The following is a 27,230-nucleotide window of genomic DNA, read 5'->3' as shown; positions in this document are numbered from 1 at the left end:
ATTTGAAGGTTCTTAACGTAATACATGGTTTATACACATGTATTCGCTGATGTTAAGAAATACATGAACAAATGCCAATAATTCATAAATAGTTGACTGAGTTTATAAGTAGACTGTATATCATTCAAATATAACCAGAAGTACATGTATAGCTCATTCAAGAGTTTTCTATGTAAACTCCTGTAAGGACCAGATTTCGGCTGTATACAAGCACGTCTTTGCACCTTGAAGTCCGCTCCACTAAAGCCTCTGCTGTGTGTGCTGGGCTGTCAACGCTAGGCTAATGCTGCTAGTGTTGTTCCATAACATTACAACAAACACTTACAGTGTGTATTTAAAAAAGCATTCCTCATTAGTAAAGGACGTGTCGATAGTACGTGTATACTATGATTTATTAATATGATTTGTTAATGTGCGAGTGTCAGTGGTGTGTGTTTAGTATATTGTGGTCTGTATAGAGTGTGTGAGTGTTTCCCATTTGTCACTCTGCAACAGATTGAAGTGTTGTGTTGAGCTCGGGATTGGAACAGAAGGTTTTGTTCGACACAAGCCAAAACAAGACTGTTGCGCCATAGGAATCGTACATCTGATAAGGACACAAGGGATCTCTGCAAGCTGGTCGGCATGGAGCAGAGCGAAGCAGGGGAACCCAAGCCCTGCGTGTCTGTCTGCCTGTATGCCAGTCTGGGTGTTTGTTTTGGATAAACTGAGGTCTGTGGATTCTCAGATTCTTGATTCTGGGGAACACAAACAATGACGCACAGAATTCCAGAACCCTGTTTAGTTCCTTTTTTAGATCAGCCTCCTGAATCCAGTGGCTGTCAGTGCTGTGTTTTATATCCTTCTCCGCCCACAAAATAGAGCAAATCTAAGCTTCCCACACACATCTCCATCTGCTAAGCATCATCTTCGTCACACATCAATGTTGAGAGTGACAGGATAAGTTGCTTTCTGAGGAACTGGGGGACCATGGAATGAGGCTTACCAAGGTGAAGTATTTGTCATTCTATCCTCAGAAAGGAAAGATTTTGGAGCCAGCACTGTGGTCAATGCATAGTAGGGTTTTGGCAGCTATCCCTATTGCAGCAAGGATTTACTTTTGCAGAATAAATGCAGTTATTCTTTGACAGGTCTACAAAGTCCATTTGATTCTTTCTATCTCTAAGGGGATACTTTAGCTCTCAATTAGATATATTGTTTGGAGCATGGTTTTGAGAAAAGTGTCCAATTTCTCTGGAGAATTTAGATGCGTAGACAGTCAGGGGATGAATTGCACTCTTCCATGGATACTGAAGCAGAACAATGTAACAAACAATAAAATTACAGGCCTGTGTGGACGCTGTTAGATACCGAGCGGGATTGGGATATTTTATGCAAAGCAAACCTCTGAACTATAATGGATCTGTCCAAATGCCTGTGTTTGAGCAGCTTCACAATTAGCATTACAGTTGCAAGCTTTTCAAAGCCTCAAAATGAGCCTCAATCTCTCCTCTTTCTGAAAGTAACAGATCATGTTACTGTATAGCCTTTAGTTTAGATTCAATACAGGCTTTGTTCTCCCAACATGATTGTGTTGGGTGTTTTCCTGGCATCAGTGCAATTGAGACGCAGCCGAGTGTCATTCTCTTGGTGGTCTCAGAACCTTGGAGACCTCTAATCCATTGATGCAGCCCTGGGCCTGAGGTTTGAAGTGTGAACCCAGCAAACAGGAGACGTCCTGATGGACATTCAGTGACGTTCCCATTAGGTCCTTTAAGGGTTTTGGTGTGACGTTATCCGTCTGACGTTCTGAGAACGTTCTAAGAACGCTGTGTGATGGTCCCAAGGGAATGTTTTCTGGGGGACCTTTTTCTTGTTCCCATGAACGTTCTTGGGACGTTGTGTCAATGTCCCCTGAAGCTCCCCTGATTGTTCCAGGTGTCCCAAACCATTATAAGTAAAGTAATGAAATGGTATCTGGTTTTAAGGTAAGTTGTACGCTGTTCAGCTAAAATAGTGTACAAATCTTTCATCAATGACAGTATGTATACATTTGACAATATAAATATGACCCCACCTGGGATTTGAACTCTGCATTTGGGGTATGCTGATCTTTCTGCTGTGCCACAAAGGCTGTAGAATTCCAGAATTCCCATACACAATTACTTATAACACATCTCTGCACAAAAGAGTGCCAACTGCACTGCTATTTTAATTATCGGTTAATCTGACTTCTCTCATTGATTTCATTGACTTATTTCAGCATTTTGAGTTTGGGTTTTTTTGTTTCGTTTTCTAACGTTGGTGGGGCTTTAATGTTACTCAAGGAATCACTATGATAAATATAATTGTTTTTCTTGAGTGTATTTTTAACATAGCTGAAATTTACCTTGATGGGCAAAGTGTAGGAATAGGCCTACAGGTGAAACCAGTCGTTGATACAGACATGGTGGGGTAGCTGGAAGATCGGAACCCTGTGACCCAACAAGTTGTGAGTAAGTCCCATGTGAGGACGTTAAATAGTCATTACTGTATGACTAAACATACACAATGTAATGTATGTCAAATTGTGTCAAATATGTGTGTTAAAAGCACTGTTAGCATTGCCAAAAGACAAAGAGCTGTGAATGGATCAGTGTGTCACCAATCAGAGCCTCGATGGGCTTGGCAACAGTAACAAGGGGGAAGTGTAATGAAACTATGGTCTGCGTGCCCTAGCTAGAACATTTATTTGAGACCATCAGGTGATGTCCCCGGGAACAAGACAAAACCTACAGGGGACCATGACCAGTGGCGACCATTGATGACCAGTGGCGATTTTAGTATGGACATCTTGGTGGGGCAAACCAGCAAAGCCACTATACGACGTTATTTTATTAGGCCAATGTGGTCTAAAAAGGAAGGAAAACACAGTCACATGGATCCACTTTTATTGACAATATACCGGTGCACAGACAGCGCATTTCGCAAACAAAACAACTCTCGCAATATCAACTGGAATTACATGGGTCTATTACTGAACTTTATGTTGAATTATAATTTTTTTAATGGGAAGAGACTGTCACTGGCAGACATGGTTACAGACACAACAACATGATATAGAATCCCCTCCTCGTGAAGAAAAGCACATGAGCTAATTATAATACACAAAGTAAGCAAAACAATGAAATCATTCCAACATTTCCTAAAATTATGAATAAGAAATTCATGAGATAGACCTATGAAGCAAAATAACAATTGAGATGGACAAACTATGGCATAAGGGAAGGATGAGCCAATAAGAGACAAGCCATCATTTGGATTCAGACATTAATGAGCGAGTAGTGCTGAAATTTTGAAATGGACAGCGACATAATTCATAACATGGGCCGTTCTTACAATATTCGAGGATGACATTTCTCTAAAACAGGCTATAGGCTACATGTGCAACACCAAGTCAGTAGGCTAAGTTCTTAGGGGGAGAGGGACCAAATTCTTTTTACGTTGTTTGCAAACTGATATGTGACATGAATGAATGCCAAAATATCATGCAAAACAGGCACACAAAAAAAGACAAAACCTCCAGGAGACCATGACGCAACGTCCCAAGAACGTCCTAAAAACAACTTCGGCACAAACCGGGAACTAGTCAAAACCTCCAGTGGACATTGACACAACGTCCTGATGAGTTTAGGCAACATTTTACGACGTCTCTGGGACGTCCTAACGACTCATTATTGTTTGCAAGGAATTCCTTAGAACTTATTTTAAATTGCCTTGGCAGTAGACAGGCTTCTGAGACTGTACCACAGCACCAGGGCAGGGAGGGATCCCCAAAGCTGCTGAAGGATTGAAACGCTCATCTTTATTTCTCTCTGCACCAGCAGAATATTCTTATTTATCTATATTGCAGGGCTGGATAAGAAGGATTGGGTGAAAAACCACATCATTACCTTTTAAATTGGTTCGTTTTGCTATTACACCGTAGCGAAACAAATCTGGCTCCCATAGGAAACACTATGCAGATTGATATTTTAACAAACATCACAAAACACAGAAATTAAGTGCGAAATGCCCCTCTAGAGCTGTTACATTAATAAGAGTTAACTGTTTTCTTACAGTTTTATGATTCTACTGTTGACTGGTCTCATTACAGTTCATTGTTGATGCCATTGTGTCTTTGAGTGGCTCTACAAAAACCCTGTAATGAGCGCCCCTCATCTGTTTCACATGTGCAGTGCTGGAAAAAGTACCCAATTGTCATACTTGAGTAAAAGTAAAGATACCTTAATAGAAAAGGACTCAAGTGAAAGTCACCCAGTAAAATCCTACTTGAATCAAAGTATTTGGTTTTAAATATACTTAAGTATCAAAAGTAAAAGTATAAATCATTTCAAATTCCTTATATTAAGCAAACCAGACAGCACCATTTTCTTGTTTTTTAAATTTACGGATAGCCAGGGGTACACCAACACTCTGACATAATTTACAAACGAAGCATGTGTTTAGTGAGTCTGCCAGATCAGAACCAGGGATGTTCTATTGATAAGTGTGTCTGGGTGTCAGGGAAAATGTATGGAGTAAAAAGTACATAATTCTGTTTAGGAATGTAGTGAAGTAAAAGTTGTCAAAAATATAAGTACAGAAGTACTTATTTAAGTACAGAAAACTACTTATTAAGTAGTACTTTGAAGTACATGTGTATATGTGCCATGTGGAGGAGTACTAGACTGACACTAACCCAACAATGCTTTGGTGATTTCATTGACCATCCAGTTGATCCTTAAGGAACATTTATGTAAAAAATAGATGTAAAAAAAAAAAGGAGATTTTGTATTAAAAAATGCTGAGGTAAAATTACTGAAAAGTGTGCAAATGGGTAGCTTTAATGTCTATATTTGGATATAAAAATACCCTTGTTATAATACAAGGAACATCAATTATTACAGAGGCCTTGTTCAGAGAAAGACAAAACGCTATTGACTTTAAAGATGTATGCTTGAGCAAATAGTGAAGGGACTAGACATTTCCCTATATCTATAATGATATAAGCCGTGTAGCTCTTGCTGAGAAAGGGCAGTGATAACATTTCTCTCAGTTATGCTTATCAAATGCTTGAGTTCACACATGGTCAGCTCTCCAGGTGATTTGAATGCTTAGGCAAGGTATTCAATCATTGATCTGAAAACAAGCGTTGACATTTCCTCTACTGTTGTACTCTCTGTAGAATAAAGGGGCGTGTATTCATTTCCATGCTAATTCCTTGTCTGCTTTGCACTTGCTGTGTGAATATGATTACATGTGAAGCTAGGAACGTGTGCAGGAGAGCACCTCACCAAGTCCTTTGAGGGCCGACCATGTTTTCATTTCTACCGGGAACTTAATGGATCAATTCATGTTAGTGATTTCCCAGAGAGTGTACATATCTGTTTTCCCAGATGTAAACGGTCGTTTATCAAAAGCGTAGAATGAAAACCAGCAGACCCTGTGGCCCTCAAGGACCGGAGTTGTGTACACTGGAACTACATTAATGGAAGGAGTCACCGGCCTTATGATTCTAGAGGTTGTTACAAAACTTTACTTGAAGTGGAGTATTATTCTAATATGGTTTTGTAATAACCTACCTTCAGCTTGTTTATCCTCTTATGTGAATAGTGGAAACCTATTTGAGAGAACTGCATTTTCACTCTATTTTGCCATATTGAAGTTGGATTGTTATAGAATTGCTTTTTTGAGCTGAGCTAGCTCTCTCTGTCATTGACAGAATGCATTGAATGGAAATTCAAAGTACAGCTGAAGGTGTGTCTGTTCTCCACGTCTGGCAGAATGTCGTTTTCAACAGCAGCGTTTTATTACACTGCAGCGGGTCTGCCCGCCGCCCGTCTTTCTGCCAGAAAGAGGTACTGTACACCTCGTAAATGTTGAATGTCAAATTAGAATCCATTCGTCAACCGCTGCCATAAACATTACATTTTTCCCTGCCTCTGATTTGATGTGTGCCGCTGCCTGCCTGCGGGGGCTGTGTGCTCATAAACATGTCTCCCTGGCTGTGTGATGCTGTTGCAGTTCAATGAAATGCTGAAAGGTGGGAACATAAATCTTTCATCATTGTGTTGATAGACTGACCTTGGTTGTCATCTGGGACGGGGTCACACGTGACCAGTGTCCCTTGGTTCTACTTCCCTACGCTGACCTCTCAACCTACTCTGCCGGTCACCCTCCTCTTCACCTCAGTGTGGCCTCCCACCACAAGGTCAAATGTCATCTGCTCTAATGTCTGATATGCTGACCTGCGTAGACAAGCACAACCTCCTCCTCTCACCCCTAGACAGCTACTATAGCATGTGTGGTCTGCACAGCTGCCTATTGAAGTGAAGACCGTCATTATCCATCATACAGGACATGGTCACATTAGTGCTCCCATCACAGGGGCTTGGGCCAGAGAGGTTAATGGAGCATTTACAGCCTCCACGGTTAGGTCTCTATGAAGTGAACATAGTGTGTTAGTTTCAAAGTGCTGCACATATTGTTGCTTCAACTCTAGCGGCTGAAAAACAAAGGGTTGCATGATCGCCGGAGCTTACAGCATGAACAAATGCAGCAAATGGGCTGGAGTGAGATTTGTGTGCCGGTAATGGACTTACTCTAATGATGCCCCCCCCCCCTCATGGTTACGTGAGAGAGAGGGATTAATGCTGAGAGGAGACCAGTGGAGGGAGCAGTGCTGTAGCTGTGGCCATGGGGATGGGAGCGATTATAGCTCAGCACTCAGAATGCAAATGGGAGAGATCAGCCAGGGCAGGGAGGGAGAAGATGGGAGAGCAAAGCCAGAGTGAGGGAAATCAGTTGAGCTGACAGGTCACCATGGCAATGGATGGAAAGGCAGACGGTCTTATTGTTGTAAATGTTGTGTGTGTCTGTTGTGTGTGTGAGTAAAATTAAATATGCATGGCCCTGAACCTTTTTTTTCTCTCACTTCCTTCCCTCTCTCTCTCTCTTTCTGTCTCACTCTCTCTCCTAGCGGTCCAGTCTCTGAACAGTCTGAATGACCAGATAGTCCACTTCATGGTGACCAGGCCCGGTACTCTGTCCCGGGAGGACGAGGCCTTCATGCCTGGAGAGAGAGACACCTTGAAGAAGTCCATGGCCCTGATGAGGCACCTGCTCATGGACGCACAGGTATTACCCCTGATCTCTAATCCCTGACCCCTGATCATTCACCTCCTTTAAAACCAGGGCAAGAGTCAAAAGGGAAAACAAGTCTCTGCTGTAGGAGCCTGCTGAAATCTAGTGAGGCAGGATCTTTTCACAGCAATTGTATTTATTTTTATTGAACCTTTATTTAACTAGGCAGGTCAGTTAAGAACAAATTCTTATTTACAATGACGGCCTACCAAAAGGCAAAAGGGCTCCTGCGGGGACGGGGGCCTGGGATAAAAAAAAAAAGAAGCAATATAAATATAAGAGAAAACACACATCACAACAAGAGAGACACAACACTAGATACAGAGAGAGGGCATTCATATTATGATGACTCATACTTGGGCTGTTAAGAATAGACTAGAGTATTTATAGTTCATTCACTCCAATTTCATTAATAAAAAAATGGATTTCAACTGATACTGTGCTGGACTATTTCCTTCCAAGCAAGCAAACTAAGAGAGGACTTGAGAGAGTTAATGTGCTCTGTTACATCAGTTGACTTCTGCTCCATCCTTTTCTTTACGGACTGTTATGATGACGTTTGCAGGTACCTCATGTAGTCCTAGGGTGTTTGTTCAAATCTTTCACCTTGTGTTTTTTTTCTTTTCTGGAGAGGATATAGCTTCTCCCAGGGAACGGGCACTGACAGGGCAGCTATGAGTGAACTAACTCTATGCAGGACCTGGGAGAGACAAAAGTCAAACAAAACGGAATCGTCCCCAAATGTCGATGTTTGAATAATTGAATGTCACCTCGTTCAAAGAGTAGCATAAATAATGTAATGGGCTCTGTCTTTTAAAGCTCTCAATTCAAGTCAGCTTTTCGTAATCATTAGCCCCAACCCCCGCTATGACAGCATCAGCACTGCAGATATGGCCATAATGTGACTCGGACCGGCTCACGGATTACAGTACGCATAAACCAAGGCCCCAATATCATGCCGACCCAAGTACCCAACAGTGCACATCCATGTTGGAAATTGTCTCCAATCTGGCAATACACTGCCTATCTTCATTGTTGTTGTAGAGGGGAGTCTGGCCATGAGCTAAAGCATTGTATTGTTTCTCTCTCCGTCTTCAAGATGTATGGAAAATGCTTGTTTCAATCACAATGCTTTCCATTGCCTTTTCTGAACAGTTATTTCCTGAACGTAATGATCTCCTTCCTACATCAGAAGGGACTATATGTATGATATGTGATGGATTTCTATAGAAAGAAGTAATACAACAATCCACATGTATCCTCTGGTTTGCCTTGGATCGTTTGATAAATCATCTTTACAGTTTGTCTTACCCCTGAATCGTCTCATTCCTTTTCTGTTCTTGTTTTGCTAGATGTTCGCCGGGACTTGACACAGTGATGGATTTGTCTCATCCTTTAGTCACATCACACACTTACATGATGAATATAGAGTCCCCTCGCCGTTCTCCCCGAGATATTTGTCTGAGACGCTGCGGTGTCATTGATTAAAGAGAATGTAATTCAGCAAAAGGCCACCGCCTTCTCCTTGGCCCAATCGTATGCAAGCCAGAGTGAAAGATTGCTAGCCCGCAGTCAGTTTCTCTGCAGCTCAACAATATAAAACTGTACGGGTGATGGATGAGCAGGGGCCTTCTGCCATGAATGGACTGCTGATTATCTGGGTGAGAAGTTAGTAGCAGTTCAATGTTAAGTGAAGCGTCTTGTAGCAGTCAAGTTGACTAACTGTCTACCTGTTGCCCTGGCTTTGTGTCCCGTAGACCCACTATCTTTACTTGCACCCGTTTCCCCCCCATGAGGCCCATCCTGTCACCTGAGCTCCTCCATTGACGCCCTCTTCTGCCCTGTCAGTTGTAGACACACAGTAGAGTAGCTATAGTATAGGCTGCCCCTGTTTGACTGACAGCTGCCTGTTGCCATGGCGATGATCTCTGCATCCTCTACAGGACCTTCCCTTAATTTTGGAATGGTAGGCAGGCTTACACATCAGTCTGGGCAGCACAGTGTCTCTCTGCTACGTTCTCCTCCCCTCCGGGCACAGTGGGACCTTTCTGAACTGTGCTGCCCAATGCTCTGTTTGATCAGTCATGATCACCGTGATTACATCCTCATATCCGTAGTGTTTGACTCTACCCACGGAACCTCGCAAAATGGGATGTGAGAAAAGTCAAGAGACTATTCTCAATTTACCTACACAGGAGCAGTGCCTGCCAGTCTGCCTCCCAGCCTGTCTTCCAGCCTGTCTACCCAAAGTGTTTTGCATTCATTGAGGGTAGAGCAGCAGCAGGCAAAAATTTGAAATCAGTCTCCACCCCCCATCCCGCTCTCTCCATCCGTGTTAGCTGTCAATCTCGGGGTAAGTCTGAACCAGAGTTCATCTAGCTGACAGCAGGGCTACAGCTGCCCCTCTCAGTCTAATTGGTTCTGTGGCAGAGCCAGACTGGGCTGTTCTGGTGCCCCGCAGAACCTTAAAGAGCCGGCACACCCTCACCTCGCCGCCCTCCAGCCTGCTCTGACATCACCCGCTGTCACCAGCCCAGCACAGCCCCGCGCCTGCTCTCACTTCATCACCCATCATGTTGTGGGTCATTAGATCGCTTACACTAATTAGTGCTACTTGTGGTTGAGGAACGTGAGCGCCTGGCATAGGGCTGCTGAAGGAGGATATCTGTCACCAAAAGTATTCATGTTTCTCATTAAACACTGTATCATAATGATGACATCTGTTTACTCCGTCTTGTTGGGATTCATAAAGTGCTAAAGAACAGAATTAGTCACAAGCGAATGATGTGAAATAAGCAATATTGACTTTGGAAATTGAATCAAATATTTATTTTTTTATCAAATATTTGGTTTGACTGCAAATAAATGAAACAAAAAAACAATCTGATACGTTTTATCTGTTAATTTCTCAAGGCAAAGTCCACTAAAAGGCAGATTTATTTGGGGAGAAGGGATTTAAATAGTTTCTCTTTGAATGCTGTCACATAATTGATTGCCTCGTTAATCATTTTGCACGGATGCATTATTTATGTGCTGTGCTGTGCTGTGGCTGGGTGACTAATCAAATGCCTCTCTGTGGGTGTGGCGACTGACTTGGCGTAGCGGAGCGTTACGTTGCGTTACTTTGGTGGAGGTGTCAGTGGGTTTTCCATAGGTTGCTGTTCTGATCTGTTGATGGTGGAAAGAGAACTCACTGCTCAACCACTTAGTACTGCTCAGAATGTCAAAATACTGTACCGTAAACTATACCCAAACTCAGGAGCAGTACTTCAAACTGTTGCAATACTGAGTCAATGCAGACTAAACACAAAGCCGGACTGGGACTGGTTAGAGACCCCAAAAAGAGCAGTCCTGGCACCCATACACCATTCACTGTCAGTTTTGGTGTCATGGTCACTCTGTCCAAGCAGGAGAGCTTTCCTTGTGTATTAGCTAAAGGCTTTGAGCCGTTTTACAGAATAATAGATAGCCCACTGTAGGCAGACTGTTAGATGGGAGACCAGGAAGTGATTACAGTATTGATCGGACAGTGGGTTGGCGTTATGGCCGGGTTGTTCTGCAGACCTTGCACATCCTTAATCTCCCCTCTCTTCCACTACTCAGACGTTCAGGGTCAGGGTCTGTCTGTTTGGCAATGAACGGTGTCTGTAGTGGAAGCAAAAACAGAGAGCCTAGAAATTCCATACTGGACGAACACAGAGGCGAAAAGGCAGCCAGAGCAGGAGGCAGAAGTAGTATGATTAGAAGTGCTATTAATCCTAGTCATCACCTCCAGCCACTTACGGTCAGTTCACAAGAGTCTGATTATGAGCAATGCACATCAAAAACAATCTCGTCAATTACAACATTTTAGGAAGAATTTAGTCAATTTGGTGGAGTGTGCCGATTTACAACTACAGTGAATTATGTTATGGCTGCTACAAAACATGTTTTGATTAGACAGATAGGTAAGGTGCCAATTTGATGCCCAATTATAGTGCTTTTGGCACTGTCACCATTTTAAATTATTTATTGACCAATCAAGAGTTAAAGGAGGGATGTGAGCCAATGGCCTGTGAGAAAATGAATTGGGAGGCTGGGGTATTGATCCAGCAGGGTTTGGATTCCAGCCCTCAGTTCTTTCTGCAACTCCTTCAGCTGAGGTGTGTGTGTGTCTGGGTCTGAGAGGGGGTTCAGGCCCTTCACATATTGCACTAATAAACTGATCAACAGACACACAAAGAACGACCCAGGCGAGTGTTGATTTGCTGCCCCATCTTGAATATTGATCCATAACTCCTAGCTAGCATCTCATCATTACTTGTATTCTACTACTTAGAGCCTTGCAGGCCATGGATGGTGTGTATGAGAGTTGTCGGCCTTCGTTTCAAGTGTGAACCCTTTACTGCCGAGGTAAAAAAAATAATATATATATTACATTGTTTTGTCAGAGGAGAACACATATCTTATCTCATCTCAGCAAACGACAATGTCTTTCGTCTCATTTGACTAGCCGTCATTACTTTCTCTGCCACCTGATTCATCGTGTGACGGTGTGAGATAATTTCCTGAACCAAGGTTTCTTCATTTGATAGACTGGTGGGGTCTGGACTTCAAAGAGAGGAGGTCGTTCATTTTCTAGCTGTGCGGTTTGAGCTGATATGCCCTTTCAAACCGATCTAGGCATTTTAAACCACTATGATACATTCGTTATTTTACATCTGTTTTGGATCCATCCAACTGTGGAGAATCTGCTGAAATGAAATACCTGTCATATCTAAGGGTCCTATGCCTGGATGAGGACAGAATAGCACTGCTGTTGGATACTTCACTTGCTTTATCACATTGAGGATATTACCGTCTGTCAATGGCATGATACGCAGATGTAAGTGATTCTTTGCATTGTTCCCCAAGTCCCTTGAATACAGTAGAATATCATCTCTGATCATACGTCCAATAACCCCTGTACATTGAGGGCACATTGCTCGGTAGATCAAGCCTTTGCTTTACATGTAGGAATTTTGTGATGGTGAAAGAACAGGTTGGGTTTGGTCGTCTAAAGCCCTCACCAAAGCTGCCTGTTGAAGCAGTTTAAACTGGAGCATCACTTGTGTGCACGTTGCCATAGAAACGGAGAGTGCTGTCACAAAGGTGATCCGGATCAGTACACTCACTCTTTCTGCAGACCAAAGGTGCTCACCTCAATTTCAGAGAGAGTGTTGATGATATAAAAGGTCTCTTCCTCCTCGCCCATCTGCTCCTGACTGACAGGGAGAGTGTTTGTGCTGTTCGGGGCCCTTGTTGTGGTCTTGTTTGTGTCTGGTCGAAGGGAATACGTTCACTCGTCTCGCATTGGAAACTCTGAGAGAGCTCTGAGGGGAGGCATGGAGATGGCTACAGAATGTCCTCAGAGAGAGAGAGAGAGAAGCTGAGGCTGCCAACACCAGAGTTCAGCATACAGTACCAGTCAAAAGTTTGGACACACCTACACATTCAAGGGTTTTTCTTTATTTTTACTATTTTCTACCGTGCAGAATATTCATCTCACAACTTCCATCCTCTTGGTCGTCTGTGCACAGCAGCTGATGTCTTGAGGTGTCAGGCCTCAAGAAGAAACACCCCCAACAGCAGGAGAAGAAATCTCACAGACGAACAGATGCTAAATAATGAACTAATGGTATTGTTCATACATCTCTCCTCTCTGAATGAATCAAAACAATAGCAAACTATACCAGAATCCCTTATGGTCTACAGTACCACTCAGAAGTATGGACACACCTCCTCATTCAAGGGTTTTTCTTTTTTTTAAACTATTTTACTATATTGTATTATAATAGTGAAGACATCAAAACTATGAAATAACACATATGGAATCATGTAGTAACCAAAAAAGGGTTATATTTTAGATTCTTCAAAGTAGCCACCTGTTGCCTTGATGACAGCTTTGCACACTCTTGGCAGTCTCTCAACCAGCTTCATGAGGTAGTCACTTGGAATGCATTTCAATTAACATGTGTGCCTTGTTAAAAGTTAATTTGTGGAATTTCTTTCCTTCTTAATGTGTTTGAGCCAATCAGTTGTGTTGTGACAAGGTAGGGGTGGTATAAGACCAAGTCCATATTATGGCAAGAACAGCTCAAATAGGCAAAGAGAAATGACAGTACTTTAAAACATGAAGGTCAGTCAATACAGAACATTTCAAGAACTTTGAAAGTTTCTTCAAGTGCAGTCGCAAAAACCATCAAGCGCTATGATGAAACTGCCTCTCATGAGGACTGGCACAGGAAAGGAAGACTCAGCGTTACCTCTGCTGTAGAGGATAAGTTCATCAGAGTTAACTGCACCTCAGATTTGCAGCTCAAATAAATGCTTCACAGAGTTCAATTCACAAACACATTTTAACATCAACTGTTCAGAGGAGACTGCGTGAATCAGGACTTTCAAAGTTCTTGAAATGTTCCGTATTGACTGACCTTCATGTCTTAAAGTAATGATGGACTGTCATTTCTCTTTGCTTATTTGAGCTGTTCTTGCCATAATATGGACTTGGTCTTATACCACCCCTACCTTGTTACTACACACCTGATTGGCTCAAACACATTAAGAAGGAAAGATATTCCACAAATTAACTTTTAACAAGGCATACCTGTTAATTGAAATGCATTCCAGGTGACTACCTCATGAAGCTGGTTGAGAGAATGCCAAGAGTGTGCAAAGCTGTCATCAAGGCAACAGGTGGCTACTTTGAAGAATCTAAAATAGAACACTTCATAGTTTTGATGTCTTCACTATTATAATACAATGTAGTAAAATAGTAAAAAATAAAGACAAACCCTTGAATGAGGAGGTGTGTCCACACTTCTGAGTGGTACTGTAGACCATAAGGGATTCTGGTATAGTTTGCTATTGTTTTGATTCATTCAGAGAGGAGAGATGTGTGAACAATACCATTAGTTCATTATTTAGCATCTGTTCGTCTGTGAGATTTCTTCTCCTGCTGTTGGGGGTGTTTCTTCTTGAGGCCTGACACCTCAAGACATCAGCTGTTGTGCACAGACGACCAAGAGGATGAAAGTTTGATGTGAGATGAAGAGACTGACGTCCTTTTAGTTTCCCCTTTCCTGTCTCACCTACTCCATCCTCCTCTACACTCTTTCATGCTGACCACAACACCGCTTGCGTGCGTGAGCGTTGCAAAATAAATGTACACATATGTGTTATTCAATCATTGCACCCACACTGCTCGCGCGTGCAAACAAGCGTCTGCATTGCCAAGCGCTAAAATAGAAGTCAGTTATATTTGTGATGCTGAACGCGGTGCAAGTCCTGCCTCTCCCATCTCATTGGTTTATAGAAGCAGATACACACGTACCATCTCCTCATTGGTTATACCCACGTGGGTGATTGGAAGGTGAACTGAGGTCTGCCGGTCAGTTGTGGTAATACACCATATTATGAAAGTTAGATGCCAATCACCATATAAAGTCCAAAGAAGAAAAAGCTTGGACGGAGGAGAAATGACTAGAAACGATTCGGTTGACTGTTTTATGTGTGGATTAATTGTCGGAGTAGAGGACCTTGTGCATTTCAGGTAAAATAACAACTCAACGTTTATATCCCAGGACAAATTAGCTAGCAACAGCAAGCTAGCTAAATAGGACAAATTAGCTAGCAACAGCAAGCTAGCTAAATAGGACAAATTAGCTAGCAACTGCAAGCTAGCTAGCTAAATTGCCATAAATGTTAAATGCTTTTCGACCTGTCCCCAAATTAATATAATTGGTTCAGAGTTTGTTTTGATATTTCAACCTGAGTGTTGTGATCGCATTTGATGTGGGGGGACAAAATACATTTGCTCATGATGGCGCGTCCGGTTCGGGCATGGTGTTAGAAAAAAGGTGCAATTTAGAACCTAAAAAGCTCCCCATAGGAGAACCTGTTGAAGAACCCTTTTTGGTTCCAGGTAGAGCCTTTTTGGTTCCAGGTAGAATTCTTTCCACATAGGGTTCTACCTGGAACCAAAAAGGGTTCTACATGGAAAGTATATGTGATCTCAACCTGAGGAGCGTGTTCACCTTCTGAATCCCTCTCTGCTTGCATTCACTCCTCATTGAAAGTGGAATAATTCTGTAGGAATGGGGTGAGAGTGGAATTAGAGTTGGGATTTGTGTTATCAAAGCTGTATGGAGTTCCCCCTTGACCTCACTCTAAGATTGAAATGCTTCCTGCCATCCTGTGCTTGTAGAGAAGTGCAGGGAGCTAAATGACTTCCCCCTCCTATCTGATTCCCTGCCAGAAGCAATCGGTTTGAGGAGGCAGGCAGGCCTGGCGGAGATGGTGTTTAGCCCAGGGCCCCTCATTCTGAAGGCACATATTTAAGGGAGAAATGATGCTGTCCTGGCAGGATTGCTGTGGACTGGACTGATAACAGGCCAGCTTTAATAACAGGTTCATACAAACAGTGTTTATTCCACCTGGGCCGGCCACCAGCTCAGCTCACTGATAAACAAACTGTGTGCCACTCTGTGGGAGTAGTATGGTCTCTTTATCTTTGATAGGAAGAGAAGTAGGAGCAGCTCTCATCTTCGAGATTATTATGGTCTAAAGCAGCATTGATGTTTAGCATAATAAATAATGAATGGAAAGAATAAAATAAACGCCATCTAAATACATCTGTTTTAACTAGAGACTTCTGTTTTCATGGGCTGCGTCTCAATCCACCGCTTCCGCCAATGTCGGGTTTCCGCATCTGCGGTGGAAGGTGGCAGAGCTACAGAAGTGTTTGTCAGACCAGGAGACACCTTCTCACGAAAACATCAGAGCCAGTGGTGTAAAGTACTTGAGTAAAAATACTTTAAAGTACTACTGAAATCGTTTTTGGGGGTATCTGTACTTTACTGTACTATTTATATTTTTGACTACTTTTACTTCACTACATTCCTAAAGAAAATAAACATACATTTACCCTGACACCCAAAAGTACTCGTTATATTTTGAATGCTTAGCAGGACATGAAAATGGTCCAATTCACTCACTTATCAAGAGAACATCCTTGGTCAGCTCTACTGCCTCTGATCTGGCGGACTCACAAACACAAATCCTTAGTTTGTAAGTTATGTCTGAGTGTTGGAGTGTGACTCTGGCGATCCGTAAATTGAAACACAAGAAAATGGTACTGTCTGATTTGCTTAATATAAGGAATTTGAAATTATTTACACTTTTACTTTTACTTTTGATACTTAAGTATATGTTTAGCAATGACATGTACTTTTGATACTTAAGTATATTTTAAACCAAATACTTTTAGACTTTTACTCAAGTAGTATTTTACTGGGTGACTTTCACTTTAGCTTGAGTCATTTTCTAATAAGGTATCTTTACTTTTACTCAAGTATGACAATTGGGTACTTTTTCCACCACTGGTCAGGGCGGTTTGAAACTATCTCACGAACATGAACGTGTTCTCTGTTTTTCTCTATGACGCCCACAAGCTTCGCGAGACTCGTCTGAAGGTAACCTGGCACCGACCGGTAAAATATTTACCAGGGACCAGGGTTACACATGTAACCTTTTTGTTTGTGTCTTTAGTTTTTTGCTTGATGCTTTCCTATATCTCTCAGATGCAGCTCAGACAAACCATACTTCCTTTTGATTTTTGTTTGTTGATGATCTGTTTTGCCATGTATGAATGTGTTATTCAATGTGTTTCTATTGGCTAACAGCAGTAAGGCCAAATTCAATGTTTCATCAAATCACTTTTGATTTATGTTTTTATACCTACAGGGGTCCTAAATATCTAAATCAAATAGTTAAATGGTCCATGGTATGACTATCTTAAAACAATTGTATATGTTAGCTTAGTAACCCCCCCCCCCCCCCCCCCCCGGATTACTAAGTCAGTCAAAACAGTCATCAATAGTAGCTTGCTGGTTTATGAGTGTCATATCCTGGTGTAATGTAATTAAACAGAGAGGCTATCTATCTGTCTGTAATCCTCTGGAGGGCTCAGCAGGCCTCCCTCCATACAGGTGATTGGGTCATCTTCATACTGTACAGAGGTGGTAACAGTACCCAGTACCCACCTAACAGCACCCACAGCAGGTGGTTTGATAGGATCACTTGTACCTCCTAGCATAGCCCTCACACCATGGTTATTATATTATACCTGGATGTCATACAGGGTGTCATGTGGACTTTACAATAGGAACCTGGGCTTGCTGCAGCGCCACCAGCTGGCCAAAATACAGAACTCCATGAGATGAACTGTACTAGCGATTGCAGCAAGCCAGGAGTTTGATGGCGGTTCTCGATATTGAATCAAATATACTATGGATGCAGGGTTATTCTTAGGAATGGTTGAAGGTTCTGGGCAAAATCCATAATCCAGACCTAGTTTTCATCATATTGCTGTTCAATACTGTTTCCATTTTACCAGGATGAGGTCGCTTTCCACTATATAAAGTTTTAGTCAACTGTATGATTAGGATAAAAAAAATACTGTTTGGTATTTTCAAGTTAAATGATACCTTCCTTAATGTCCTCTGTCCCCTTCAACAACCAGTTGCCCTACCACAGATGTCCCTGCCACTGTGATGACTACTATAATGACTAGTGTAATCACATGGACAAGGTTACCAAAGATATATCCCATCTATTTATGAGCGCTGCTACGTGTTTTAATCCTGACAGTTCCCAGAGTATCCTGGCCTCGTGTGTGTGTGTGTGTGTGTGTGTGTGTGTGTGTGTGTGTGTGTGTGTGTGTGTGTGTGTGTGTGTGTGTGTGTGTGTGTGTGTCAGCTAGCTTTCACTCCCAATCTGCGATTTTGGACAGGACACACAAGAACCCTAGTGATGAAGTGAGACCGGCTGAATTGCCTCAAGAGCCACTTCTCAGCAAAGTGGTTAAGGCAGACAGGTTGCCCGCTTTAGACATGGCTCATTTGAATTTGTTCCAGCGTGTTCTACCAGTTGTCTGGTCAAATTCACTCAATTTGTCATTTCACTCACATGTTAATTGTCTTGTGCCCCTGATCCCCTCATTGGGTTTTGGAGACCTCTACGTCAGTCTATGTTATTATGCATAAGGTGACACAATAGAAAGCCACCGCAAATTGATATGAAGATGAATAGAGAAAGTATAGTGTCACATTGGATGTTATAAATTAGATAGGAAATGTCCCTGATAGAGAAATCCAATTCCAGTATGTTAAAAAAATAGTGGTTGGAATCATCATGATCGTACAGTAGGCTGTGTACGGCATCTACATCATGTGATTAGTATTCATTAGAACTCCCACTATGTTTTCCTGGGGTTATTCCCCTGCCCCTGTTATCTCCTCCAATGGCTCTGTGTCACTGGATAGCTGACTCACCCACTGACGGCCTCTCATAACAGTCCTAATGGGACTTTAGTTTATTTCACAATGAAGAAATTGTCAAAGTACAATTACAAAGATGCTATGCAATCTATACACTGAGTGGACAAAACATTAGGAACACCTTCCCTTTTTGCACTCAGAACAGGCTCAATTCATTGGGGCTTGACCTCTACAAGGTGTCGAAAATGTTCCACAGGAATGCGGGCCCATGCTGAATCAAATGCTTCTCACAGTTGTGTCAAGTTGGCTGGATGTCCTATCGGTGGTGGACCACTCTTGATACACACAGGAAACTGTTGAGCGTGAAAAACCCAGGAGCGCTGCAGTTCTGGACACACTCAAACCGGTGCGCCTGGCACCTACTACCATACCCCGTTTAAAGGCACTTAAATCTTTGTCTTGCCCATTCACCCTCTGAATGGTACACACACACACAATCCATGTCTCAATTGTCCCGAGGCTTAAAAATCCTTCTTTAACCTGTCTCCACCCCTTCATCTAAGTGGATAACAGGTGACATCAATAAGTGATCATAGCTTTCACCTGGATACACCTGGCCAGTCTGTCATGGAAAGAGCAGGTGTTCCTAATGTTTTGTACGCTCAGTGTACGGTGCAGTTCTAGTACATACAGTGTTAAGTTACGTCCCAGATAACCTGATATTACATTTATTTATTTAACCAGCAGTTATTTCTACAGCAGTCGTGAGTATAGGAAAACAGTGCTCTCTGACTCAAGCAATATATATTTCAATATCATTGAGTCAAATAACATTCTCTTAAATCCCTGGAGCACTTTTATTTTGTCATCATCTTCATGGTTTCTTTAGAGAGCAGATTGTATTTTAATGAACTCTTGTCCTCTTGTCTGCTGCATGACATAAGATACCAGGAAGATGCAGTTGAAATACGCCTTGACCTCTTAACATGCTGACCAGACCGGACACGTCGCGTGCGCGAGCGTCGCAAACTAAATTTAGAAATCCGTGTTATTCAATTATTGCACCCACACTGCTCGCGCGCGCCAACGAGCGTCTGCGACGCCAAGGGCTAAAATAGAACTCATTCCTATTTCTGACGCAGATCGCGCTGCAAGTCCTGCCTCTCCCATCTCCTCATTGGTTTATAGAAGCAGGTACCCACGTGCCATCTCCTCATTGGTTATAGAAGCAGGTACCCACGTGCCATCTCCTCATTGGTTATACCCACGTGGGTGATAGAAAGACGAACTGTTTTGCCGGTAGTCGTGGTAATACAATGAAAGTTTAGATGCGATCACCATATAATTTAAACGATGAAAAAGCCTGGAAGGAGGAGAGATGACTAGAAACGATTCGGTTGGCCGTTTTATGTGTGGATTAATTGTCGGAGTAGAGATCCTTGTGCATTTCAGGTAAAATAACAACTCAATGTTTATATCCCAGGACAAATTATCTAGCAACAGCAAGCTAGCTAAATAGGACAAATTAACGTTAGCTAGCAAGTGCAAGCTAACTAGCTAAATTACCATACATGTTTAATGCTTTTCGACCTGTCCCCAAATTAATGTCATTGGTTCAGAGTTTGTTTTGATATTTTAACCTGCGTGTCGTGATCGCGTTTGGTGTGGGGGGCAAAATAAATTTATGCACGATAGCGCACGCACGCAGCCGGTTTGGGCAAGGTGTTATACCCTGACTACACCGCTCGCGTCGCAAAATAAATGTAGGAATCTATGTTATTCAATTATTGCACCCACACTGCTCGCGCGCGCCAACGAGCGTCTGCGTTGCCAAGGGCTAAAATAGAAGTCCTTTCTATTTCTGACGCAGATCGCGCTGCAAGTTCTGCCTCTCCCATCTCCTCATTGGTTTATAGAAGCAGGTACCCACGTGCCATCTCCGCATTGGTTATACCCACGTGGGTGATTGAAAGACGAACTTTGTTGCCGGTCGTCGTGGTAATACTATGAAAGTTTAGATGCCAATCACCATATAAGTTCAAAGATAAAAAAGCCTGGAAGGAGGAGAGATGACTAGAAACGATTCGGTTGACCGTTTTATGTGTGGATTAATTGTCGGAGTAGAGGTCCTTGTGCATTTCAGGTAAAATAACAACTCAATGTTTATATCCCAGGACAAATTATCTAGCAACAGCAAGCTAGCTAAATAGGACAAATTAGCTAGCAAGTGCAAGCTAGCTAGCTAAATGTTTAATGCTTTTCGACCTGTCCCCCAAATGAATGTCATTGGTTCAGAGTTTGTTCTGATATTTTAACCTGCGTGTTGTGATCGCGTTTGGTGTGGGGGGACAAAATACATTTATGCACGATGGCGCTCGCGCGCAGCCGGTTTGGGTTCCGTGTTAGATGTAAAGCCCCCCGTTTAGGGGACCTCCGTGGTTCTAGTAATGGTTCCAACCGACATTTTCGCTTAGAAATCGATCTGTGGACACCGTAGATCGAAATGGCTTGCATTGAGCGATAGCCCTGGTTCCCGCGGACACAGTAGTATATTTTGTTAGCCTTGACGTAGGATGTGAAATCTGAAACCACTTGAAGCTGGGATGTCCCTCCTATAATTTAATTCGCTCTTCTGACTGTCCATCAACTCCTGGCTGAACCCTACATCACAGCCACGGACAAAGCATATGCCTGCAATTGTTACATCATAATGCAGCAGGTGAGAGTGGTTTCATCACGGTAGCACATTCTGAGATTGATTTATAGCTATTAACAAAATAAACTCTTCTCTTTTTCATAGACGAACAAGATTAATATGAGATGAAAGGCGAGTTCCTAGCGAGTTCAGGAAGCCAAGCTAGAATTTTGGGTGACGTTCACAGCTATGTTTTGATCAACGGAGACCTCTAGAAAACATGCACATTTTCTCTAACACTAAACATACACATATATATTTTACAGTTATAAGGAAGGTGAAATCTTATAATTTGTGTTTTTATAATTTGATTATACTATATTTAGAAAGCATATAAGTCATTCCAAGCCTTATTCGTACAATTTAGTTAAATAGGAAGTACGTCATATAAATGTTTTATATTTTCATATTTTTAGCGTATTTGTACTGTGTACTTGAGCTTGTGTCTTCAAAAGTAACTACACCACAGCAGTTTATAACTATTTGTACCAGAAAGGTGAGATTTGAACCTTTCTTGGCGTATGCAGCATTTACTAATTATTGTTTACGGTCCTCTCATGATAAATAATTACTTTTGGGGATTACATGTAGTTACATTTTTTAAAAGATGAACTGCTCCAGTCAACATGTTCCATTGAATTCCCTACATGAACATCAGACTCATAAGAAAACAACATCTTAATCCGACAGGCATGTTAAAGGTGAAGGTTATGATGAATCACTTATTGTTGGTTCTGTCTGTGCTCCAAAGAATGCTTCCTTGGTTATTCATCTGTAGAGTACAATAATCAGAACCAGACTTGTGTTGTGGTTGTATGAAGGAGTCCTTACAGAGCTTAACGGGAGAACATGAGCAATCTCAATATTCTCAAGAGACAGTAGAGAGAGTGAGGGACACAGTACAGAACCATACAAATCCCATATACCTCTATAATCTCTAAACGGGTGATTACTGTAAAAACGTCACTCTGAATAGTTCAAACCTGATTGTTCATCAACTGCTCATTTTGTTCTCTCTGTAGGTGACCTACCTGTCCAAATCAACCTCATGCTGCAGAGGGAATTAAATCAATGCATGTCAACAGGGCCTGCAGAGTTGAAACGTAACAGCCAATAATAACATATCCAGGCTTTTAAAAATGTGCTTGAGTTTGAGTGGAGCTTTGTGCAAGGTGTGGTGTGGGACTAATGTTGACGGTTTCTTTGTCTAAAGGGGTTCATCTTGTGCTGGTGTATACAGTGTACCATTAATTAAAGGAGTGTCTCTGCTTGCTCCTCTGTGGTTCGTGTTTAAACACAGGGATTGGATGGTGCTCCAGGGAATAACAGCTACAGGCAGAGCCATTAGGCTTTCAACGGTTCTGAAATGAACGATTGGCCTTTAGGTCTTTTAAGGATGGCAGGTGCACTCCAATTTAAGACTGATTGTTTGTTAAAGTACCTGTGGTTGTGACAGTGTCAGTCGAAGCAAAGTAATCAACGCAGACACTCTCTGTCTCTCTCTCGCCTTTTGTCACAATGCACACACTCGGACACATGCACACACTCGGACACATGCACACACTCGGACACATGCACACACTCGGACACATGCACACACTCGGACACATGCACACACTCGGACACATGCACACACTCAGACATACACACACGTGCACACACACACACAAACGCACGCATGCTCGCACAAATCAAACGTTTTTTGTCACCTGCACCGAATACAACTGGTGTAGACTTTACAGTGAAATGCTTGCTTACAAGCCCTTCCTAATGATGCAGAGTTTAAAAATAAAGCAGTGACACAAGGAATACAACAAAATACACAACAATGGAGCTTTACAAAGGGAATACCAGTACCAGATCAATGTGCAGAGGTACAAGGTATACACATACACACACACTCAGATACAAGGCACTCAGGCACATACACACACGCATGCACACAAACTGATTCGTAACACACGGATGTGTTCCGTAACTCGAATAATTACTACAAATACGGTCCCAAAACATTACTGTGTAAATGAGGTTAGCCAGATGTCAAATTGGAAAACAATGGGAAGCATCGCACAATGTCCTGTATTACTATTCACGCTTCTTAGTATTACTCATGCTATAATTCCTACCCGGTTCATAACTCCCTAAGCCGTACTAGTTTTGGATTCAGACAAACTAATTTGGAATGCAGATTAATTCAATTCTCAGCCTCTACAGAAGCCAGCTTATTAACCGCATTTAAATCGTACACATTTACAGTAAACTACGTCGGGGCCATTACATAAAATACATATTGGAAAGGGAGCACGCCAGCGTCGTAATTTAACCTAAATACATTTCCATACTGTAACTGTCTCCCTGCAGTTGTAATAACGTAAAGTGTGCATATCCTATAACTTTAACATCCCTACACACACCTCTTCCAACCATTCCTTCGATTACATTTAAACACGACTCAGCCATATTGCCCCAACTCATTAAAATGATCAAAGTCCTGCTGTCAGGTTGCCAGTTCTACTGTGGTGTTGTGGCTGGTGGTTAATTGACTATGCATTTTAAATTATTGGAGGTAGCAGCAGTGTGCTGTGTCTCCCTGATTTTACTGTGTTTGCAGTCCTGTGTCGACTGGCTCCTTTCCTTTCCTTTTCCTCTCCTTTCCTCTCCTCTCCTCTATTCTCCTCTGCTCTCCTTTCTGCTTCTCTCCTCTATTCTGCTCTCCTTTCCTCTGCTCTCCTCTGCTCTCCTTTCCTCTTCTCTCCTCTATTCTCCTCTATTCTGCTCTGCTCTCCTCTGCTCTCCTCTCCTCTGCTCTGCTCTGCTCTCCTCTGCTCTCCTCTGCTCTCCTCTGCTCTCCTCTGCTCTCTTTTCCTCTGCTCTCCTCTCTTCTCCTCTCTCCTCTGCTTTCCTCTGCTCTCCTCTCCTCTCCTCTCCTCTCCTCTCCTCTCCTCTCCTCTCCTCTCCTCTCCTCTCCTCTCCTCTCCTCTCCTCTCCTCTCTTCTCCTCTCTTCTCTTCTCTTCTCTTCTCCTCTCTCCTCTTCTCCTCTGCTCTGCTTTTCTCTCCTCTCTTCTCCTCTCCTCTACTCTGCGCTCCTCTCCTCTATTCTGCGCTCCTCTCCTCTATTCTCCTCTCCTCTGCTCTCTTCTCCTCTGCTCTCCTCTCGTCTCCTCTCTTCTCCTCTGCTCTCCTCTCGTCTCCTCTCTTCTCCTCTGCTCTCCTCTGCTCGTCTCTCCTCTGCTCTTCTCTCTGTTCTTCTCTCCTCTGCTCTTCTCTCTGTTCTTCTCTGCTCTCCTCTTCTCTGCTCTGCTCTCCTCTGTGCAAGGTTGTGCAGAGCTGCATGGCAGGCTAAGCCTGGAGTGTTGAATGGATTTCTGCTTGTTGGGTCATCAGTGTTCCTGAGTCCCCACTGCACGCTTGAATGTCTTTCAATTTAGTCCCTCTGATAACTCTTGCTCCTTCCAAGAGATAAATGTTGAAATATAATAACTGACTTCAACTATTTTGGCATCCAACTGTCTCTGGCTCTCTCTACATCTCTCCCGCTCTCTCTCCTTCTTTCCCCTTATAGCCATCTCTCACAGTTTATATGCTTTGGAAGGCTGATTTATTCTGTCCAATTTATATTTGGAAGATACAGTAGTTAGTCAATATGCACTAGCCACAATATTTCCCTAATCTTTTCCCCAGCACTATTAGTTCTGTTATCTTGCAAGGAGCAGAACACCATTTTGACCACATTCCCATGTTTCTGTTATATTTGTAGCATTCCTGAAGCCTGATAAGCATGGCCATATTTAGTTGTTAGTGGGCCACTATTTGGATGAGAGGAGATGTATTTCTGATAGGAATGTGCTTTTTTTTATTAGAGTGATTGATGATGTCGCTTGGTGGAACAAGTGGACAGCAGCAGGAGTATAGATGACAGTTACAGAGTGAAAGAGAGAGGAGAGGAGATGACAGTTCTATAGTGAAAGAGAGAGGAGATGACAGTTACAGAGTGAGAGAGGAGAGGAGATGACAGTTCTATAGTGAAAGAGAGAGGAGATGACAGTTACAGAGTGAAAGAGAGAGGAGAGGAGATTACAGTTACAGAGTGAAAGAGAGAGGAGAGGAGATGACAGTTACAGAGTGAAAGAGAGAGGAGAGGAGATGACAGGAGAGAAGATGACGGTTACAGAGTGAAAGAGAGAGGAGAGGATATGACAGTTACAGAGTGAAAGAGAGAGGAGAGGAGATGACAGTTGCAGAGTGAGAGGAGAGGAGATGACAGTTACAGAGTGAAAGAGAGAGGAGAGGAGATGACAGTTACAGAGAGGAGAGGAGATGACAGTTACAGAGTGAAAGAGAGAGGAGAGGAGATGACAGTTGTAGTGAGAGGAGAGGAGATGACAGTTACAGAGTGAAAGAGAGAGGAGAGGAGATTACAGTTACAGAGTGAAAGAGAGAGGAGAGGAGATGACAGTTACAGAGTGAAAGAGAGAGGAGAGGAGATGACAGTTACAGAGAGGAGAGGAGATGACAGTTACAGAGAGGAGATGACAGTTACAGAGTGAAAGAGAGAGGAGATGACAGTTAGAGAGGAGATGACAGTTACAGAGTGAAAGAGAGAGGAGAGGAGATGACAGTTACAGAGTGAAAGAGAGAGGAGAGCGGACACATAGACATGTGACGAGTGATGGTGGAAGATTGGTGTCGTTTTCCCGCTATGCCTCGCTGTAGCTGCCCCACCATATTTAGGACATGGGCCAGTCCCAGCGAGATGAGCTACCAAATCAGCAGAACGGTTACCACAGATGTGTCCTCACCGTGGGGAATGAACAGGAATATGATAGCTCTTCAATACCAATACAGTATCAGTTTTTATGGATCCATTGTACACACTCTGTTGGTACTACCCCAGGCTGTCAATCATCTCTTTGAGTGGGATGCCCTCAGAATCTCTCCCAAGGAGAGCTCTGATTGATCTGCTCTTTTCTCTCACTCTCCTCTGATTGGTGGAGTGACAGAGCTGGGGAAAATCCCTCTTCTCTTCTAATGAATAATACAACAGGACGTTCACTCTCATCGCAGAGCACTCTGGATTGATGAAGAGTCGTTTGTTACTTGTATACCAACCTCACGACACACTTTTGGAGTCCTGCACTATCATCAGTATTGGAATGCACTTTTAGGCAGAGAGAATTATGACCCACGACTGCCTTTAGATTCCTCTGGTGATTTGAAAAAGTCTTCTCCCTATCTCTCCTAGTAATAACCCTAGCAGGCTCGTCTTCTTCATCTGTCTCCCGGGAAGCTCAGCACAGCTCCATGGCTGTTCTCCTCCTCTGTAGGTATGCCTCAGTCCGCTCTCAGCCGCCTGCCATGATTAGCCAATAAATAACTAACTGCATGTCATAAATCAAGCCGGCGAGGCTCTGTCGCTGCGATTTCCACAGCATTCCCCCCTGACTGATCACTTCAGTGTACAGAGAGAGGAGAGTGGGAATGAATGAGGCTCTCCGTGTGGAGCAGAGCTGGGACGATGAGCCTTATTAAAACCATCGTCTGGAATATCCACAGCGTTATTTTACTGATACCTTTACATATCGTAGCTCGCCTGAGGAACAATCCTCTCATGGTGAAAAATGGCTAAATATCAGTTTGGTTTATGGTCGAGACTTAAACGATCCGTATTATTTATTAATTGTAACACTGATTCCACGTCTGCCGTTATACAAATGACACCTTCCATTGTGCTGAGGATGATCCAGTCGGTTATCGCTATCTCCCCTGGGGGTAGAGAGGCACAGCCCTTAATCTCATAGCAGCACTGTAATCGAGAGAGGGGAACAATGGAGGAGGGGATTCAAATCAAATCAAATGTTATTAGTCACATGCGCCGAATACAATAGGTGTAAACCTTACAGTGAAATGCTTACTTACGAGCCCTTAACCAACAATGCAGTACAAATAAGAATAGGAAATACAAGTAAGTAATTAAAGAGCAGCAGTAAAATAACAATAGCGAGGCTATACACAGGGGGTTAGCAGTACAGAGAATTCAATTAGACATCAGAGAGTTCGCGGAGTGGGAGCTTTGTATGCCACATACCTTTTGTGT

At 42.8% G+C, this 27,230-nt stretch overlaps 1 protein-coding gene across 1 annotated transcript in view; it reads left to right on the top strand.

Annotated features, from left to right (window-relative positions):
- LOC120064940 (kazrin-like) overlaps positions 1–27,230 on the top strand; it is a 152,069-nt gene that overhangs the window by 29,522 nt on the left and 95,317 nt on the right. Inside the window, exon 5 of the mRNA XM_039015540.1 lies at positions 6,980–7,137. Coding sequence (XP_038871468.1) covers positions 6,980–7,137 — 158 coding nt within the window. The remainder of the gene's footprint in view (positions 1–6,979; positions 7,138–27,230) is intronic.

This window comes from Salvelinus namaycush, chromosome 20 (genome assembly GCF_016432855.1).
Source record: "Salvelinus namaycush isolate Seneca chromosome 20, SaNama_1.0, whole genome shotgun sequence".
NCBI classification, from domain to species: Eukaryota; Metazoa; Chordata; class Actinopteri; order Salmoniformes; family Salmonidae; genus Salvelinus; species Salvelinus namaycush.
This window is presented reverse-complemented; position numbering and strand designations above follow the sequence as displayed.